The sequence below is a fragment of the Mercurialis annua genome, linkage group LG3 (assembly GCF_937616625.2).
Source record: "Mercurialis annua linkage group LG3, ddMerAnnu1.2, whole genome shotgun sequence".
In the NCBI taxonomy this organism is placed as follows: Eukaryota; Viridiplantae; Streptophyta; class Magnoliopsida; order Malpighiales; family Euphorbiaceae; genus Mercurialis; species Mercurialis annua.
In genome coordinates, this window is record NC_065572.1 from 13,998,375 (window position 1) to 14,012,754 (window position 14,380).

The 14,380-nt window shown below is 28.7% G+C and overlaps 3 protein-coding genes across 3 annotated transcripts; 2 read left to right on the forward strand and 1 right to left on the reverse strand.

Annotated features, from left to right (window-relative positions):
• Positions 1-5,972: 5,972 nt before the first annotated feature.
• On the forward strand, positions 5,973-6,749 carry LOC126675192 (ubiquitin-40S ribosomal protein S27a-like). Its single transcript, XM_050369798.2, has one exon. The coding sequence runs from the start codon at positions 6,152-6,154 to the stop codon at positions 6,638-6,640; it is 489 nt and encodes a 162-aa protein (XP_050225755.1). The 5' UTR covers positions 5,973-6,151; the 3' UTR covers positions 6,641-6,749.
• A 446-nt stretch (positions 6,750-7,195) lies between these two features.
• Positions 7,196-8,302, reverse strand: LOC126675193 (uncharacterized). Its single transcript, XM_050369800.2, has 3 exons — positions 8,033-8,302; positions 7,746-7,929; positions 7,196-7,398 (listed from the first exon to the last, which is right to left on the reverse strand). Exons 1-3 carry the CDS (start codon positions 8,096-8,098, stop codon positions 7,346-7,348), a joined length of 303 nt encoding a protein of 100 aa, XP_050225757.1. The 5' UTR covers positions 8,099-8,302; the 3' UTR covers positions 7,196-7,345.
• A 2,971-nt stretch (positions 8,303-11,273) lies between these two features.
• LOC126673631 (uncharacterized) lies at positions 11,274-14,283 on the forward strand. The gene is made up of 4 exons (XM_050367847.1): positions 11,274-11,433; positions 12,397-12,876; positions 13,313-13,557; positions 13,725-14,283. Exons 2-4 carry the CDS (start codon positions 12,428-12,430, stop codon positions 13,964-13,966), a joined length of 936 nt encoding a protein of 311 aa, XP_050223804.1. The 5' UTR covers positions 11,274-11,433; positions 12,397-12,427; the 3' UTR covers positions 13,967-14,283.
• The last annotated feature ends 97 nt before the right edge of the window (positions 14,284-14,380 follow it).

Here is a 14,380-nt window from a genome sequence, read left to right on the forward strand (position 1 = left end):
GAGAAGAAAGTTGGCACTATTATGTTTACAGAAGATGACCTACCTTTGGAGGGAAGACAACATAAAAAAGTGTTATTCGTCACAGCTAAAATTCTGAAAAAACGCACCAACACTACTATAATTGACGATGGATTTGCCATCAATGTCTGCTCAGCTCTGATTTTTCCAAGACTTTGTATGACCCTGAAACACTGAAACCGTCTGAGTTGGCTATTAGCGCCCATGACGAGACAAAGAGAGGAGTAGAAGGAACCTTCAATGCCCTGGTGAAAACCGGACCCATCGAGGCAAGGTGGAGTTCAATGTACTGGACATACCAGTTACTTTCTCACTGCTATTAAAAAGGCCATGATTTCACGATTTAGGAGGAGTTCCTTCTACACTACACCAGAAGATAAAAGTTCCATACGAGGGCAGAATAGCCACAATCGAGGGCGAGTCGAGCGAAATGATAAAATCGAAACAGAACCAGCAAAAAATTTAGGTAAAAAAAGTTAGGTATTTCGGTTAAAAAAACTTCGATTCGGTCGAAGATTTAGAAAATTTTGACACCGTCGGTTTAGTGGATTTTGAATCGAACCGAACTAAACCGATTGATTCTCATCCATATGGAAGTGCACGGCTCAGGGGAATCCGTGGATTGGGAAATCTCTGAAACTGTATCAAATGTCGGGGATTTCTAAAATTAGATCTCCAAAATCATACCATAAATTGGTTCAATTTAGTCATGGATTTTATTTTTTGTAAGGTTCGGTTGGAGATTTTGGTCTAGTTATTCGGTACAATTCGGTTATGAGATCACTAGAACCACTGATATTATTTAAAATAATAATATGTATTATTTCTAGGGATGCATAATCAAAGTGAAATCGTAAGAATATTATAATTCAAAAAACTTAGATATTTACATTTATATTTTTCCACTTTAAAAATAAACATTGAAAAAAATAATGACATTTGTAGTCTGAAATTTTCATCAAATCTAATCAACATCTTTGAAATAGAGACTTCATTTCCACTACAATAATTGAAAGAGCACAAATTATTATTATAGTAAAAAATATGCAAAACTCCACTATAATAATTGAAAAAGTAAGAACTACTAAATAACTACTAGTGTCGCTTTACGTGTTTTATATATGACTCGTAGTGTGACTCGTCAAATTATCAAATAAAATAAAATTTAAAATAGTTTATCTTATTAAAAACTTTAGATGACTATTTTAATTTTTTTAAAAAAATTAATTGGTATCAAATTTTATAATTATAGATAATTTTAATAAAAAATACAAGGTAAAAATTAAAATAGTAGTTACAGTTAAAAAATAATTAAAATAGTAATCACTAAATAGTCAAAGTAGTTTATTTTAATTAATACTCTATATGATTATATCAATATAGTAGTTTATTTTGTTTAGTACTCTAACTTATCTTAATATAGTAGTTTATTTTAGTTAGCACTCTAATTTTAATGATTATTTTAATAATTTTAATTAATAGTTAAAGTTCTCGTGCTTCTTAGGGGATCTACAAAACCCATGCACAGCGTGTAACATTTTAGCAAGAAACTCATTGTACTATAACATTTAAACTATTTTAGGGAAATTGTAAGAAATACTCCGTTTTTAAAAATATTTGCAAAAATACTCCGGTTTTTGAAAAATTATTTTTTTACCTTTTTTTTTGAAAATTTATTTTTTACTCCAAATTTTTTTATAAAAATACTTTTTTTTAAACTGTTTTAAACTGTAGTATAAACGGTTTCAAAGATGTCAAATTTTTTTAAAAATTGAAACCTTTTGAAACTGTAATTGAAACAGTTTTTTTAAAAATACTCCGTTATAAACGGTTTGAAACTCTATTAGAAACTGTATTTGAACCGTTTGGAACTCTACTTTTATGAAACCGTTATAAACCGTTTGAAATTTTTATTAGAAACTGTATTTGAAACCGTTTGAAACTCTATTAAAACGTTTTTATAAAACAGTTTCAAATTGTGTTTTTTGAAACTCTTTGCAACTGTTTGAAACTGCAGAGTAAAAATATAAATTGTGGAGTAAATTTTTTTTTTAGATACGCTTGTAAACTTTCAGTTTTTGAGGTAAATTTACAATTATTTATAATTTTTTTAAATATTCTCTTAAACTTCCCTTTATTTTAGGGTTAGTTACAAAAGTATTCAAAAAAGTAGAGAAAATAACATGCGGTACAATCCTTATTAGAATAAATAACATGCAGTACACTTTTTCCCTAAAATATTACATAAAGTACGAACTGAGGTCAGCAGACCTGACGCGCGAACATGTGCACCAGCACTGCTGGTGCACATGCTACACTGACCCGCGGGTGACGCGGGTCAGGTTACCTATTTCTTTTTTTTAAATAAAATATTTTACTTACTTACTCACTTATTTAATATCTAAAATTTACCTCACTTTTAAAATAAATGGTTTATTTAATTTTTTTCATCTTACCTATTTATTTACTTATTTATTATTTAAAATTCAAAATACTAATATTTAGTATTTAGTATTAATTTTAAAATTATAAATATATTAAATTTTAAAAATATATAAATACACAAATAATATTTTTACCGTCTCATAAAAATAGAAAAAATAAATATTTTTGTATACTATAAAAAATAGAAAAAGTAGCCTCATTTATTATTAATATAAAATAAAATTATCGAAGTACCCTCTATTTAAAAAAAATGTATGTATCGTGTATAAATTATGTATCAACGATTTATTTATTTAATATATTTTAAAAATGTATCTATCTTATATAATTTTATAAATTACTTATCGAACACATTATTTTTACACACCAAAACACGGATTTGATGCATTAAAAATATATTTATTATGCATAAATTATGTATTTACTAAGTATATTTAAAAAATATATTTATTAAATATATTTAAAAATAAATATATTATGTATAAATTGTGTATCAATGATTTATCTATTTAATACATTTTTAAAATGTATTTATCATATATATATAAATAAATTATGTATTATGGATATATCAAATATATATACAAAATATATATACAAAATATATATGAAATACATCTATTAAATTTTTTGATAACTCTCTAAGATGTATAAAAATATTAGTAATATAACTTAAAAAGACATAAAAAGTAAGGAAAAAGTTTCGAACAACGAACACGTATCAATTATGTACTGTATATGTATCATAGATGTATCAATTATGTACACTATATGTATCGGAGATGTATCAAATATGTATCGGACATGCATCAAATATATTTTTTAAATACCTTTTGTATATATCAAATATACATCATTTGATTCAATTAAATTGATAAAAATAAAAAAATAACAATTTAAAAAATTAAAAAATTAATTAATTCAATTAATTAAACTTCAATTTACTACGTCTAAAAAAATGTATATAGTAAATATATATGTAAAGCATGTATTAAAAATTTTGATAAGTTTTTGAGACGTATATTAATAATAGAACTTAAAAAAGACATAAAAAGTAAGAAAAAGGTTTAAAATAACGAAAATGTATCTAATATGTATCAGATATGTATTTGATATTTATTGGAGATGTATCAAATATGTATCGGATATTCATCAAATATATTTTTCAAAATACCAATTGTATGTATCATATATGCATCGGTTGATTCAATTAAAATTTTGACAAGTGGCTGATATGTATAAAAAAATTAGTAGTAGAACTTAAAAAAAGACATCAAAAATAAAAAAAAAATCAAAAAGCGAATATGTATCAAATATGTGTTGGAAATATTTTAAATGTCCTTTGTATGTATCGAATTGATTAAACTTCAAATTACTACATATAATTCACTTCTTGATCCATTACGCGGGTCAGTTTGCTGTTTATTAATACTTGTCACTTTAAAATACTAAAAAAACATTTATTACTATTTTTCCATATATATCCATCATTCATTCATTGAAAGAACACAAAAATACAAATAAAGAATTATAGTATTTAATTAACAAGTTTTAAAAATGACTAATTTAATAAAAACACATATAAATTTAGACATATTTAGTGCCTTTTTAATTTGTGTAAAAATGGCAAAAACAATAACTATTTCAAAGTGAAGGTAGTATTTTTTTAATTAATTCAATTAATTTTAATATTTTTTTAATTAAAATCAAAGTTAATATTTTTAATTTTATTTAGAATAGTTTAATTTTTAGTATAATTTAAATAAGTAAATATATAAATAATTATTTTTAAAAAAAAAATATAAATATATATTTTATATATTTTATAAATATATTTAATATATTTTGAATTGTGAAGTTGAACAATTCAAAAGTGCAGACCTTTTGAATTGTTCAACTTGAACAATTAAACTAAGAGAAAATTAGGAAAAATACTCTCTTTTTAAAAATAATAGGATTTCCTACCTCAAGAAAGAAAAGATAGAGAAAATACATCACCCTTTTACTATAATTATTTTTTTACTCTAAGACATATTTATATTATAATTATACCGATTTTTTATTATTATTTTACTCTAATCGTATTTCTTTTACTCTAATCATATATATACCATCTGTCACTTTTTTTCCCTTTCTCTTTCCTTTCTCTTTCTTCTTCTTTCTCTTCTCTGCTTTCTTTTTTTTTTCGCCATTTTTCTTCTTCTTCTTCTTCTTCTTCTTCTTCTTCTTTATTCTTCTTTTATTCTCCATTTTTATTCTTTTTTTCGTCATCGTTCCTTCATCAATCCGTTGTCGCTCCGCCATCGTTTCGTCGTCGCTCCGCCGTTCTTTCATATTTGATTTTAGCGATTTTTTTCTTAATTCGTGGTGATAAATACAATTCATTTTAACTTTCAGATCTAAATAAATTAATCTTGATTTTTTTCAATTTTAGATCTAAAAAGCTGCATGAAAAACGATTTTATGATAAAAAAAAACGATTTTCTGCAAACAAAACAACATCTGATTATCATATGAGTATCACTGCATTATCATCACATTATCATAACACTGCAGAAAAAATTATTTTTTTTATAAAAAAACAGCCTCTGATTATCATATGAGTATCACTGTATTATCATGTAGTTATCATAACATTGCGGGGAAAAAAATTCTGCATAAAATAATGTTTGATTATAAAATCATTATCATATTTCGTTATCATAACATTATCATATGATACCGAGATGATGATATTTATGGTATCAAGATGATAATGTTATGATAATATCTATGATTACGTTATGATAAAACAATATTTGATTATCATGTCAGTATCAGTATATTATCATGTTGTTATCATAACACTGCAGTAAGATAACTAGATGATAATGAAATATGATAATGTTATGATAATATCTATGATTATGTTATGATAAAATAGTATCTGATTATCATCTCAATATCAGTATATTATCATGTTGTTATCATAACACTGCTGTAAGATACCTAGATGATAATGAAATATGATAAGATTATGATAATTAGATGATAACGTGCGCAAAAATATAATTACAGAAGGATTTATGATAACCAGATGATAACGGAGTAAAATCATAAATATTTTTAAACCCAGAGTAAAAACATAAATCTGAAAAAAACGTGAGGTATTTTCTGCAACTTTTCTGTGTTGAGGTAAAATGTACAAATATTTTCATTTTTGGAGTAAATACCTAAATTTCCCTTAAACTAACTGACCCACGCGGATCAGTGTACACAGCGCGTCAGTTGGCCTGACGCTGACGCGCACGCTGATGTCGCGCATAGTGATGCGCGCTGACATCAGCAAAATGGTATTTATTGTAATGTTTTAGCGTTTTTTAGTACACATGTAATTTTTTAGAGAGAAAAGATAACTATGTTATTTGGGCCTAAAAAAAGGCCTAGATCTGTAATTATTCCTTTATTTTACTGCTGAGCAGTGATGGGTTTAACTTCCTCCGGACGTTATATGGTTCAGCCCATACAATATGAGCCAAATCAAAGAAATTGAACTAACCATAAAACAAAGAAACGGAACTTCTTAGAATCATCATCTTCTTCAATTTCTATATATACTCAAAACCACCACATCTCTGGTTTAATCCGTCTCCTATCATCAACAACCTTCAATTTTACTTTTAGCACCCCAACAAATCCCCACCCAACAATGCAAATCCTCATCAAAATCCCCGCAGAACAAACCCTAACCCTAGAAGTAACACCAACAGACACAATCACCAATCTAAAATCCAAAATTGAAGCCAAAAAACGCATACCACCAGCCCAACAGCGCTTAGTTTTCGCCACCGCGCAGCTCGAAGACGATAAAACCCTATCGCACTACAACATCAAAGACGACTCCTTGCTTCACGTGCTGCTCCGCCTCTGCGGCGGGGCGAAAAAGCGGAAGAAGAAGGTATTTACGACTCCGAAGAAGGAGAAACATGAGAAGGAGAAGGAGAAACTTGGGGTTCTGAAGATGTATAAGGTTGATGATGAGAGTGGTCAAGTTGAAAAGCTGAGGGCAGAGTGTCCTAAATGTGGACCTGGGAATTTTATGGCTAATCATGTTGATAGAGATTGCTGTGGTAAGTGTGGATTTACTAGTTTTTTTTCTCATCAAGTGGATGATTCTGCTGTTGCTGCTAGAATTTAATGTTAAATTTTTTTATGAGTTTTCATCTTAAATTGAATGTTTATAGAGTGAGCAATTTAAATCTCACTGATTTTCTTCTCATCAATGATATTAAATTTAATTTTTACAATTATGTCTTATTTACTAAATAGATGATATTTTTTGATAATATGAGGAGGGGAAGCGCTTGTGGGAGGAAACGAAACCACGACTTGGTGCTTATATATTCAGTTTGTTGGGCTATCTTTTTAAGTGTTGCCAAATATATTTACATCTTGTTTAGAACTAACGTGGCACAATATTATATATAAATGTGTATACAATTTATCCTATTTGATACTATAGTATATACAGTATTTCGCCGCATGAGTTACAAATTAAGTGTGGATATATTTGGCGATACGTAAAAAAAATGATGACCAAACTTGCAAAATTTTAAAATTATAGCCTATTTGACAAATGAAGTATAATAGTGAGTAGATTACTATATTTGTCGAATAATTTTAGTGTGACGTTAATTGATAATTAGAGAATTTGATTAAAGATTTTGATGAGAAACAAGAAAAAGTTAGAAACTGTGGTGAAAATTTGGCCATGTAGTTATGTATAAATAATTTTGATCGGTGTTAGCATTACATTCAAACATTCTGATTATATTTGCAGGGAAGTAATTCTTGATTTATCTGAAACTGTTGAATATGCAGCTGTCATACAATTAAGTAGCCTTCACTTCCATTGCTTCCTTCTTCTGAAGTTGAATTTCCTCTCAGTAGGTCTACCTAGAGAGTGAAAATCATATATTATCACTAAATATTAAATTAATTATGAAAAACTGAATTCTTTTCTTTAATCATTGAGCTCGAAATGAGATTGACTCGAAACCTCAAAGCTATGTTGTATGAAAATTTATCGAGTACAATCTTAAACTTCAAAAATGTTTATAAAATTCTGGATTCTATACTGGTTATTTATATATGGTAAAAAAAAACTGTTTTCTATTACATTAGTTTCAATCCTACCGTGTCCGTTTTTTAGTAACATATATAGCTTCGAAGTGGTTGAGATAATTTCATTACGAATCGAGTCACACTTCTGAATAACTAAATTTAATGTTGGAGTAGCTTACTGGTGAAATGGGGAGGAGAAATAGCATGAAAATATCGATGAAAGAATCCTCTGTTCTCTTCGAGAAGCCCTCTCCATACCGTAAGAGTGACCACCGGCTGAATATGAGCGTGTTTTGCTAGAGCTTTGATGCACTCATCTCTACTCATGTGAAAAGTCAGGCACCTCTCTATCAAATGTTGAACCTACGAAATTCAATAATTTTAAATGTATTGATCATATTATAAAACAAGAAGCTAATAAAGAGGGTAGTCCAATAGCATACTCATAAAACAAAAAATTATTTACCATTCTAATGTATTCTTGAGGTTGGCAATGCAAACAAGGGAGTTGATGCTCATGAACATGATTCATTTCTTTTGGGTACGAGAGAGAAAAAAAAAAGAATAGTGTAAGAAAAGTGTAGATATTTTGGTAGCAAAATATTTAATTTTGTTGAGTTTTTTTTTTATATATTTTGGTTGCATGAAAGTGGTAAGTAATATAAGGGAGCTTGTTATCCATAAATATCCAAGTGAAGGGCTAAAAGTGCAAGAGGAATCTACCTCATCCTCTAGTGATAAGCCCCTCTTTTCTTGTGCTTCTGTTTTTTGATGGTGCAATATGGGATTTTCTTGAGATGGGCAATGAAGATTGTGACCTTACGTATGCATTTCCTAATTTGCTACTAAAATATCCCCTATGGGCAATGCATAAATATGTAATGCCCAACAAAAATATCTTGCTACTAAAATATCTAAAATTCACTTTTTTCCCTTTTTTTGGTAATGCTCTAGGTTTTTAAAACCGATTTGTAATAGTAAATTCAATTGGTTCGATTCAAAATAAGAGATCAATTTGATTTGATTTTTTAATTGAAAAAATGATTAAATCTCTTTTGGATTGAAAATAAAAACTTATAGGAGTATAACATAAAAGACTATTAAAACGGAAAAATGGTAAAAATTTCATTTTTAATAAAAAATTAAATGTAGCTTTTCCTAAAATTATTTACTAACAAAAAAATTGGCCTAATAAAAAAATAAATTGAAATATTTTTGGGTGGTTGTAAAATTATACAAAACCTTTAATCTTTATAATAATATCCCAATTTTATTATTTTGTAAAAATTCTATCCAAATATTTTCTAATGAATTTAATTGTTTTAATTTCTAGTTAAAATTATAAATGAACTCAGTAATTAGTAAAATTTATGTTTTAGAATTTTAAAATTTAAATTCTAATATCAAAACAACCAAATAAAATGTTAAAATATAATTTATTTTTTAGAACTCAGTTTCAAACATTTTATAAAGGTTTGAAACAGTTTATAAAGATTTCCAAAAAACAGTTTCAAACAGTTCTAAACAATAATGATTTCAAACAAACAGTTTTAAGCAGTATATAAATGTTTCAAACAGTTTTAAAAATTTCAAAAAATAATTTTAAATAGTCTCAAAAATAGCAGTTTAACAAAAAAATGATTTCAACGGTTTATAAAGTTTTTAAACAGTTTTAAATAATTTCTAAAAAATAATTTCAAATTGTTTCTAAAATTAATTTAAAAACATTTAAAAACTAGGTCAAAACATCATTAATGATGAAAATGACGATTTCATTAAGAGAAATTAAAGAAATTGTCAGAAAATAATAATAAAATAATTCAAAACAATATAGAAAGAGGAAAAAAAAGATTCTGAATAATAGGATTTGTGATGGCATGGTAGAAATTTTTGTTATTTCAATTTTTTGAGATGAAACCGATCGAATTCTTCATCGCAAATTCTTCTTTATTTTGTATTTTTTGTTTCTTGTGTTATAGGTCAAAAATATTAGATGAATTTTAAAAATAAGAAATTTTATTGGAATGGGATAAAGAAAAAAAAACAGTAAAAAAAAGAAGAAAAACAAGATGAGAAAAAAGAAAAGGAGAAAAAAAAAAAGAGAAGAGAGAAAATGTTATATAGATGTTAAAAAAGAAGAAGAGTAAAATTTTAACACGTTAAATTTAATTAGAAATACAATTAAAAAGAATAGAAAAATAAAATAAAAAATACATTTTTAAAGTAAGGTATCCATAACAAATAAGTTATAAAAGGGAATTTGTTTTTTTGTAAATTTCTCTTCTTTTAATTCAGTTTTTAATTATAATTGTACATGTGTTTAATTCTTATGGTAACTCAGCTATCCACATATCTAGTTTGATTTCTAAATTAGTTTTTATCGTCCACTTTTTTGTCATTAATAGACCTACTTAATAGTCAAATTTTATTTATGATGAATATTTTTAAAATATCTCTTTTTGAAATATCTGTTTTAGAGTTTTAGTTTTAAAAATATCCTTTTTTTTTGTATTTTTTGATGGTATTTTTATAGTGTTTTTATAGTATTTTTATGATATTTTTTCTATAATGTTTTTATGATATTTTTTATAATATATTTATGGTGTAGTTCTATGATTTTTTTTGCTGAATACATAATTTGACCCCTGAACTTATACCTGTTTATCTATCTAACCCCTAAACTTAACGTCTCACCTATCGAACCTCTAAACTTGTTAAATAATCCGATTTGATCCCTAAACTTGATGAATACGTAAACATTGAACCCCTTCGTACACAATTTCTTCTAAAATGTTTCAAGTTTAACCGCTCTAGCTAGCATCGATGCTGACTTGCCTGCCTTTTCTTTTCTATGGATTCAATATTTACGTATTTATCAAGTTCATGGGTCAAATTGGATTATTTAACATATTCAGAGATTCGATAGATAAAACGTTAAGTTTAAATGTTAGATGGATAAAAGAGTACAAGTTCAAGGGTCAAACTATATATTAAGCTATGATTTTTTTTAATGTAAATACACTGTAAAAACATAAATCAATTCATTGTGTACGAACCAGTAGGATGACACCATAAAACACCACAAAAATAAATCAATTCGTTATGTACGAAATCAGTAGCAAAACCACAAAAAAAACACAATAAAAACACCACAAAATATAAATCAATTCATTGGTTACGAAATCAGTAGCTAAAAATAAAAGAATGAAGAAGAGAACAACATAATAATTATATTAACAAGAGATCAATAAATCTATAATAATTCATGTATAAAAAATCATAAAAACCTAAAAAAATCTTAAAATAACGTCGAGAGATCTATCGGAAAAAACGCGGCGACGAAAAAATCAATGGAAAAATGCGACGAAAAGAAATCAACTGAAAATAGTACACGATAGCGAGAACACCACGACGAGAAGTTCACCAAAAGACACGTTACAGCGAAACGCAAAAAACGTGACGGTCAGATAAGATATTCCCAATCATATTCTCCACATTAGAATTTAACTGAACTTTAAAAATACAATTATCTAAATTTTAATTTGAGTTCAAAAGATAAAAATTAGAGATGTAGGTTAAACAATTTGAAAAATAAAAATAGAGAATTGGAAAAGAAATTTGAAATTAGGTAAGATGAATATGAGTTTGGGACAAAAACGGAGTATCGTTTTAAGTCTATTTAAGCAAGGGCTATTATGGTCCTTTTAAACTGAAAAAAGAAGGTTTTTTTTTTATCTTCTTGCTACTCAGCTCAGTCAAACTCAGCTCCACAACGCCGCCATCTGAGCACCTCCGACTTCCAAATTTCCGACGCAAGCTCGTCCTTCACACTTCTCCGGCGAGGAGCCGTTTGTTTGTCCATTGCAGGTTACTAAACTCTCCTCAAACTATTTTGTTCTTAAATATAATTAGGTATCAAGTTTCAAAGTAAGGGTTATTCCAATCAACAGTTATTGCAGAGATTTTTCGTAGCTCGCGTTAAGTTTTTTGGGTGATCGGTTCTTTAACATAATAGAATTATTAGTTTTCTTATTTCAAAATTTAAATTGGGATTGCACTGTCTATATGTTTGATTGTAATTAAATTTAGCTTCATGAGAACATAAGTGTAGCACCATTGATAAACCCGAAAGTAAACCAATCCCGAGGCCCCTGGAAATTCTAATTGGAAGAGTTCATATGTTCGTTTTAGAAAGAAAAATGTATTAACTTTATCACGCTGTATTTTAATTCTTTAATTGGTTTTCATTTTATTAGTTACTCTGCTTATCAGATTGGACAATGTAACTCATACGTACTTTGCTTTCGTACATTATTTGAAGCTTTCCTTTTTTGTTGTGTGTTGTGTCTTGTATGCTGAATAACCTCTATATCTTAATTTGGCATGCTGGTACTGGTTATATGCGTTTTGAATGCACAGTTATAGCAGATAATTATTATAGCTTGCATAAAGTTTGGCCCTTTTCTTAAAGTTCGGTTCTTTAACATAATTTAATGGGGGAAAGCATTTTTCTTAGTTTCCTTATTCGGAATTTCAAATTGGGTTTGCACCGTCTATAGGTTTGTGTAAATTTAGCTTCAGGAATACAAAAGTGTAGCATCATTTTAAACCCGGACGTAAAGCTAATGTTGGGCTCTATGGAAATTTTAATTGGAAGGGTTCATATATTGATTTACATTTGATATAGAAACAAAAATGTAGTAACTTTGTCGCAGAATATCTTACTTGTTCCAATCTGTTTGCTTTTTATCACACAAATTAAGCATTATATGTTAAATATAGCTTTTCAAGCTACCGTGCTTACTCTTTGATTTATTTTGCATATGATAGGGTTTTACATCAATAGCTTCAATATTTAAAGATGTTGCTTGTTGATCCAACAAAAAAGTTGTCCTTTACGCGATGTATTCAAGACGGAGATTTGGTTATTGTCTACGAGAAGCACGATTCAATGAAGGCCGTCAACGTATGTGAACCTTCAGTGCTGCAGAATCGTTTTGGTGTATTTAAACATTCAGATTGGATTGGAAAGCCTTTTGGGTCCAAGGTGTTCAGTAACAAGGGTGGATTTGTTTATTTATTAGCTCCAACTCCTGAACTATGGACTCTGGTTTTAAGCCACAGGACTCAGATTCTCTACATTGCTGACATTTCGTTTTTAATTACATACTTGGAGATAGTTCCTGGTTGTGTGGTACTAGAGTCTGGGACTGGTAGTGGATCGTTAACAACTTCACTTGCTAGGGCTGTTGCTCCTACAGGACATGTTTATACCTTTGACTTCCATGAACAAAGGGCTGCCTCAGCAAGGTAAGACATTGACTTTCTCCTGTTATAATGCTTTATTTGATATTTGCTGTTTTGATATCTCGTAGTTAGTATGTAGGTTGATATTAAGTTGAGTATTTTTTGACTCTCATGGACAATGATGGTTCGATCGATTCTCCAGTTAAAAGCTCAGCTTTAACTTGATCATTCATCTAATTGAAATTTTTGATTTAGTTAAATATGATGACTATAATTATATTCATTTGAATGAAATCAGAAGCAGTTATTCATCTGCTTGTACAATAGAAGAGTTTATGATGAAACAAATTATAATTTTGCAAAAAAAAAAGCATGTTTAAGTTTATGAAACTGCACCCATACTACACAAAGGAAAAGGGGAGACCAGTGAAGATTTTGTAACCTCCTTCTCGCTTTTTCTATTTTGATTCTGATTTTTTTTTGACTTGTATGTACACAGAGAAGATTTTGAAAAGACTGGCATAAGCAGCTTAGTCACAGTTGGAGTTCGAGACATCCAGGGTGAGGGATTTCCAGATGAATATTTAGGGTTGGCTGATTCTATATTTCTGGATCTGCCCCAACCGTGGCTGGCCATTTCTTCAGCTGGGAAGATGTTGAAACAAGATGGTATTTTGTGTTCCTTCTCACCGTGCATTGAGCAAGTACAACGCTCCTGTGAAACTCTTAGATCAAACTTTACAGGTCAGCTGTGGTATCCTTTTTACCAGAGTAATTCCATAGGATTTACTTTGTCTAGTCTTTATATAGTGTTTCTTTCTTTTTGTCTATTCTTGTGTAACCAGTTGATTTAATCACATCCAATGCTGAGTTATCGATGCTAATATGTGTAACTTGTGCTGTTATGCTAGACATACGGACATTTGAAGTGTTACTTCGGAGTTACGAAGTTCGTGAAGTGAAGATGGATTGTGGCCAGGGGGAAATTGGTGATTTTCTTGGGTCACCTCCTCACAAGAGAAGGCAACGGTCAAGTGGAAGTACTGATGTGCAGAACAATTCCAGTCCGCCTGTAATTATGGCTAAGCCATGTGGTGAGGCTAGGGGTCACACTGGTTATTTGACATTTGCAAGACTCAAATGTCTATCATGAAGATTTTGGTCGATCATCCACCTATTGTAGGTTAGACGAGTTATTTGGTTACGTATGTGCATCATTCATTATACAATCTTTTCAACACCTTGAAGCTTAAGGCTGTGTTTGTTTTAAATGATGGATAAGTAGAGGGCTTTGAATTTTGGAAGTTATTAAGACTAATAAATTTCAAAACTCAAATCCTCTTTCCTTTCCATCCTTCCAAACATACATACCCTAAAAGTTTTAAGATGAATTTTTGATCGGTAATGCTCTGTTGTAAACTTTCCACCCGCTTCTAAATATGAAGGAAAGATATTCTATCGCTGGCTTAATGATGGACGAGCCATATGACTGTAGGAAGATTAAGTATCTACCTCTTTAATTTTGGGATCATTTCTTGGACCAAATGCTTGCCATGGATTTAAATTC

Coding starts and splice junctions, on each gene's coding strand:
- LOC126675192 (XM_050369798.2), top strand. CDS start 6,152: ATGCAAATCCTCATCAAAATCCCCGCAGAACAAACCCTAACCCTAGAA.
- LOC126675193 (XM_050369800.2), bottom strand. CDS start 8,098: ATGAATCATGTTCATGAGCATCAACTCCCTTGTTTGCATTGCCAACCT. Junction 7,930..8,032: donor CTCAAGAATACATTAGAATG/GTAAATAATTTT, acceptor TGAATTTCGTAG/GTTCAACATTTGATAGAGAG. Junction 7,399..7,745: donor TTCTCCTCCCCATTTCACCA/GTAAGCTACTCC, acceptor TTCACTCTCTAG/GTAGACCTACTGAGAGGAAA.
- LOC126673631 (XM_050367847.1), top strand. CDS start 12,428: ATGTTGCTTGTTGATCCAACAAAAAAGTTGTCCTTTACGCGATGTATT. Junction 12,877..13,312: donor CAAAGGGCTGCCTCAGCAAG/GTAAGACATTGA, acceptor GTATGTACACAG/AGAAGATTTTGAAAAGACTG. Junction 13,558..13,724: donor TCTTAGATCAAACTTTACAG/GTCAGCTGTGGT, acceptor CTGTTATGCTAG/ACATACGGACATTTGAAGTG.